The sequence below is a fragment of the Pseudochaenichthys georgianus genome, chromosome 19 (genome assembly GCF_902827115.2).
Source record: "Pseudochaenichthys georgianus chromosome 19, fPseGeo1.2, whole genome shotgun sequence".
Lineage (NCBI taxonomy): Eukaryota > Metazoa > Chordata > Actinopteri > Perciformes > Channichthyidae > Pseudochaenichthys > Pseudochaenichthys georgianus.
The window spans coordinates 11,772,428-11,778,427 of record NC_047521.1 but is presented as its reverse complement, the minus strand read 5'-3'; the positions used below and the strand labels follow the sequence as shown (position 1 = coordinate 11,778,427).

The 6,000-nt window shown below is 41.6% G+C and overlaps 1 protein-coding gene across 1 annotated transcript in view; it reads left to right on the top strand.

Moving 5' to 3' along the window:
- Positions 1–1,730: 1,730 nt before the first annotated feature.
- Positions 1,731–6,000, top strand: part of LOC117465221 (heparan sulfate glucosamine 3-O-sulfotransferase 3A1-like) — a 38,534-nt gene continuing 34,264 nt past the window's right edge. The window contains exon 1 of the mRNA XM_034108159.2: positions 1,731–2,587. Within this exon, the coding sequence (XP_033964050.1) occupies positions 2,025–2,587 (563 nt within the window). The 5' untranslated portion in view covers positions 1,731–2,024. The remainder of the gene's footprint in view (positions 2,588–6,000) is intronic.

The following is a 6,000-nucleotide window of genomic DNA, read 5'->3' as shown; positions in this document are numbered from 1 at the left end:
TAAAGTTACATAAAATAACTTTTGATAAAGTATATATTCCTGAAAATAGATATGTAATTAATTAGACTTCAAAAGAGGAGTTAGGATTTGCAGTATATCGTACTTGTTCTTATGGAGAGAATCTGAATACTTCCTCCACCATAATGAATTAAGAAAACAACTCAATAATGTTATATAATATAACACTCCACGTGGCTAATTTTGCGTAATGGGAACTTTGTATACTTTGCATTAATTGTACTTTGAATGATGGACCTTAACTTGTAGCTGCATTTATTGTTTACTTGAGCATTTGATCTGAGTATTTCTTCCAAAACTGGGAAAAACTATCAATCGGAGAAGTAAAATAAAAAACATTCTTTTTTGTGTGGAAGAAATGTCTATTGCCCTGTCACGTTAAATCATGTCTGACCCCTCAAATTCATCTTGTGACCTCTGTTGGGGGTCCGGACCAAGAGGGTGGGGACCTCTATGTAGTTACTACGCTGTCAGATTGTCCTTTTCATAACTGTTTAAATACATTCATTCATTAATAAAATGTGCTATAGGTATTCTAGTAACTTTTAGCATTACATTTGTCATGAAAAGAAAGAGACATGACTTCTTTAACATAATTATTCTCCCAGTATTTGTCTTCGATAAGAAGGAGAGTGAAGCCATTTGACCTCTATGAGGGAATGTTGGTGCCATCGCAGTCGGTTTGAGGGGGTCGAACATCTCTCCAGTGTCAGGGAGACAGAGAAAAGACACGGGGTGTGATTTGTTAAATGCGGGACACCCCCATGTATTGTTTCGACAACATGGGGGACATCTGGTGCTGGCAATACAGCCCAGTGTTGAGGTCTCCATCCTCTTTCTCAAGCAGTGAGCTGTGCAGCATTGAAGCACTGCCTGCACATTCTCATGCTAATACTCAAAAGGCAAGAGCAGATGTGAAACATTTGGTTCTGTTCTTGTTCACTTGTAAAGAAATAATGCGCCCCGTTATCATTATTTCACTTTTTTTGTTCTTCTGCATGTCGTAAAAAGAGTCTGTGGTGGAGGGCATCTTCTTTGGTGGCCTAACTTCAGCTGCATGTGGAGAAACGGTCCCACGAGTGTTTTGAAGAACTGAGGGTAGATTTATTTTGGCATCCTTAAACAAGCTGCATTGGAAAAATGTTGGGACGATGCACCAAACAAACATATTTATAAAATTATCCTGGCAAGCTTGACAGCCGCTTCTGTCTGTTTGTAAACAGAGATGGTGTTTGTGTGTTTGAATGTTTTTTAGCATGACCTTTTCAAGTTTCAGCAATCAATAACCTATTTTGTTGAATGGTTAAGTGTTTATTGTGTTTGATTATACTGTATATGTTAACTCTTTTGCACAAGTAATAGGAATTAAATAAATAAAAACTAAATGTTTATTTCAAGTAGAATTTCATTTAAATAAAGGATAAACTTAATATTGAAATATGTGTGTCTATATTGCAAGTTTGCATATATACTTGTATATTATTGTATTTTCAAAAGTGTATCTTTGCAGCATTTATATCCACTTCACAACTTTATTTTTGTACATGGAAATTCCCTTTAATTCGCCTGAGATGTATCAGTGTCTCCTCCCACCTGGAACATCATTGGCTCATGTCTGCTTTTCTCTTCATCTCATTGGCCGAGGAGGTGCCAGTCAAGCAACCTGACATGCGAGGCAAGTTTACAACTCTATACACGTGCGGGTGGTACATCAGGGCTGGTGGTGGCATCCGACAGAGAGCAAGGGAAGAAGAGAGAGTGTTACCTGAGTGCGTACATCGTTGCAGAAGTAACTGCGGGTGGTTATTTGTGGCTGCTATTGGTCAGTCTGGGCGTCATCTTTCTCACCTGTGCTGCAGGTATCATTTGTTGTCTTTTTTGGAGGTGTTATCCACAGCACACCGTGGATGAAGAAGCCTCACTCCTCGGTTTCTTCATGGCAAGGAGAGTCAATATTGTGTGCCTAGCATGGCTGCGGCTCCTGCACCGACCTCCCAGGGACCGGTATGGCTTTTAGCCGCATCAGTAAACTGGACCCCCCTTGCCGAGGCATCTTCAGGAAAGCGGCGGTCATGCTGTGCACCCTCTTCACCTCCCTCTTCCTCCTGCACTGCCTCACCGCCCGCTGCAGCACCACTTCACCGGTTAAGGTGTCCTCCGGCCGGGGTGCGGGGCTCTTCGAGGACTTTAGATCACTGAGGACTAAAAGACTTGCGTACCAGTGGACCCCCGGGTCGGAGCTTACGGGCTACGGGGTCGCCAGGCGCTCTTCACGGGTTCTCGCGGATGAGCGCTCGGGGCAGGTATCCGAACTGCCCGAGGAGGAGTCTTTCATCTTGCCGCCACCGGATTTAGTTGCTTCCCGGAAAGTGTCGCCGAGGTTCGCAGGTAAACTCAGTCCGCTCGGGGAGGGGAGCAAGAAACTCCCACAGGCTCTCATCATCGGGGTGAAGAAAGGAGGGACCCGGGCTCTGCTGGAGTTTCTCCGGGTTCATCCGGACATCAGAGCCGTGGGAGCGGAGCCGCACTTCTTCGACCGAAACTATGACAACGGACTGGAGTGGTACAGGTGAATAATTAATTAGGCTAATTCATAACATTTGCTTTCAAAACCTAGTGAAAATCTGAATTTAAACTCTTTTTAGACCCATGTTTATTAAGCAAAAATAATATTCATAGGCTACTATCAAACTGAGGTACATATATGAAAATTCCTAAATGAATGAATGTCCCTCTTATAGGCTCAACTTCTGTATATTGTTATTAGTCATTAAATTGTCATGATGATAGATTGTGTTTATCGAACTTTTTATTATGCCTATACTACTCCATCACTGATAAAGATTAGTCTACACAACCCATAAATCTTTATTTAACATCTCAACATCCAAAACTGCAGCTGGATAAAGCCTGTTGATTTATTACTCTACATTAGGCTTGCTTTCATTAGATGTTATCAGGCAGCTCATTCTGTTGCACATTTTAGGGTTGACTGCCTCTAAGTGGCTTTGGTCGGGCCATAGTGCAATCATGGTTTGTTGCTTGATTAGGCTGGGAAATAAGACAAGAATTAAAGTTAAAAAAAATCTAAACAAGTTTCAATTTACATTTTCTCAGCCGAAACATCAAAACATCAAACAATGCCCTCTAAAACGTTATACAACTACACGTGCTTGGAAAACTCAAACCGATTTTACCCTATGTTTAACATTTGTTATGTCCTACTTAATTTAGTTCAAATTAGGTTCATTGTAAATAAAACTGTGCTAAATATTCAATTGGTAAGTTTTTTTAGAAGTTTTTACAAGATGTATTTCCTTTTTGTTTAACCAACTCTTCAATTAAACCTAGACATAAATCATACTTTTTGCAATTCCTTTTTTATTATTGTTAATATGCAAATCAACAAGTTTTCCTTGCAAATTACAAGAAGCCTAAATTAGGCTTCTAATCTAGAAAATTAAATAAATAAACGTAATGCTTAAATGTGCCGACCACTAAGTGTATAACAAAAGTTTAAAGAGGAATAATTTACTGCAGATAAATGTAGAGTAAATTGTGCCGAAATAGTAATTTGCAGAAGTTTACAGTTTTGTTCATCCTTTATTTCAGTATGGGCTTTTATAGCATCGTTTCCAGCCTCACCCAACAAAAGTGCAACTTTAGAGAAACTCTCATCCCACATAAACACACATTTATTTTCTGTCAAGGTCCCTATCCCCGTGTGGAGAAATATGCTGCATTTTCCTCGCTCAAGTCGAATTTGTGATTGATTTCATCTGTCACTGCGTGGGTGCGTGCGTGCGTGCGTGTGTGTGTGTGTGTGTGTGTGTGTGTGTGTGTGTGTGTCTCCCCCTCAGTGGTTCTCTGTCTAATGGGGCATTGCCTGCATTGCCGCTCTGTTATTAAGAAGGATTAGGGCCATAATGAAAGGTTACCTGAGTGTCTCAGGAGGTATAATTCACCTTTTGATTGAGTTAACACTACACACAGCATCCTCTAAAAGCCTGGAGACAAAACTTTTACTCTCCCTCACTGACAACTCCCTCCAGACCCTTCTCGCTCACCCCCTCTCCTCCCCCGAACACTCTGGCTCTCTCCCATCTCCCACTCACACACCTCCCTCTTTGTGCCTCTCTGAGAGTGAACATTCTCTTTTCGCCATCACTCTTTCACACCCTTCTGTTTACCTATTCATCCATTGTGGGGTTTTATATCCATGAGGGTCCCATCTATCCCGAGGAGTTGCCAAGATTCTCTGGAATTTGGACCATGCCTCCAAGGACAGACCTTAGTGCCGGTTCCCCTTAATGCCGTCCATTTAAAACAGAAGGACCCTTGAATTGAAAAGAGGAATAAATAACTGTTGCAACAGCATGGCCCACTCTGCGGGAGTTCATCTTGTCACCTCTCCTCAACAACGTCTGAGAGTCTTCCTGTTGATGGTTTTTGTGGAAGCTTTTGAAGATGTTGACTTGAGGTCATGTAAAGGTATGTTTCTGTTTACTCTTTGAAAGCAGGAAATCAGTCTGATTGCATCAACCCCTCGTCATAAAATGGCCACAATCTTGGTTCCTCAAAGCAATATTAACTGTGCCAATGCCGAAGATTTCATGGCTGCACGAATGTTGAAAACAGACTATTTCTTTATATTTAAAATTGTCAAAACTTAAAGGTGGGGTAGGTAAGTTTGAGAAACCGGCTCGAGATACAATTGTTGTTATATTCCATGGAATGCTCTTAACATCCCGATAGCAATGAATATCTTAAGTGCTTTGACAAAAAATCCATAAACAAATGTCATCTGTGGAAGCCGTAGCGCTGTAAAGAGCACGACCAATCATCTGAGCCGGCCCGGCTAAAATAACTGGATGGCCTACCTGCCTGTCAGCCTTCCATCTGTGCACAAACTTATCTCGTGCTCTCATTGGTCATGTGCGCGTTCGTGTGTGTTGGAGGAGGGGCTCTGTAAGGAAGTGGCAGATTTGCTCCGGTTGTGTATTTTCAAATTCTAGCGATCTCGAGCCGGTTTCTCAAACTTACCTACCCCACCTTTAAGAACAAACTCTCAACTGCTAAGTACAGCAGTATAGCCAGTATATTGCTGTCCTTCAAAATAAAATAAAAATGAAACTATCTTTTTGTGCAAAACAAGACCCGATGTTCTGTGAATAATCACCAAGTCCAACTTGCTTGAGTTATGCGATTCCTTTCATTAGCTGCAGTGAATACTTAACACGTAGAAGCTCCTGTCTCAGGAGACTCTTTGTTTATTGTCGAGGCCGATATGTGTCCCTCCGCATGAATCACTGGTCTCCATGTCCCTATGGGAATGTGTACTGGAACACCTCTAAGCTCTTTATGTGACGTGGCAACATCTCCCTACTTTTCCAGCTTTCTCAGTATTAAACTTGTCTGGCTTGTTATGGGAATTTCCATCAACTGCCCTAAAACCTCCACGGCGCACACCCAAAGCTATGATGCAAAAAGCTTTGATTTACTGAGGATAAAATGTCCCCGTTTGACAGAATGGCTGTCGGAGCATGAAACATTGGAAGCTTTTTCACTTCTCTTTTATGTGGTCTAAGACTCCAAAGAGTTGGGTAAAAGTCTCTCTTCCCCCGTGCATTTCTTCAATTCTTGGTAACGACTTTATATTCCTTTTTATAATTTCGCTGTTGAGTTTTAAACTTAAAACATAATTTTAGCTCCGTGAATTTAATGTGTGTCTTGCTTTTCCTGCCCTTTTGCACAGAGACGTTGAGTAAACCTTTTGTCAAACAGGAAACCAACACCCCGTCTGTCAGTGTTACATTTCACTGCACATTTCTCAGCAGTGTATCCGTATAATCACATACAACCTGTTAGGCTTTTGTTGTGGAAATGGACACTCGGAGTGAACAAGGAGGTCGCGCACAAACACTGTGAACTACAGCAGAGGTCCAGGCTATAGTGCTCAGTATTATGCTTTTGGCCTACTTG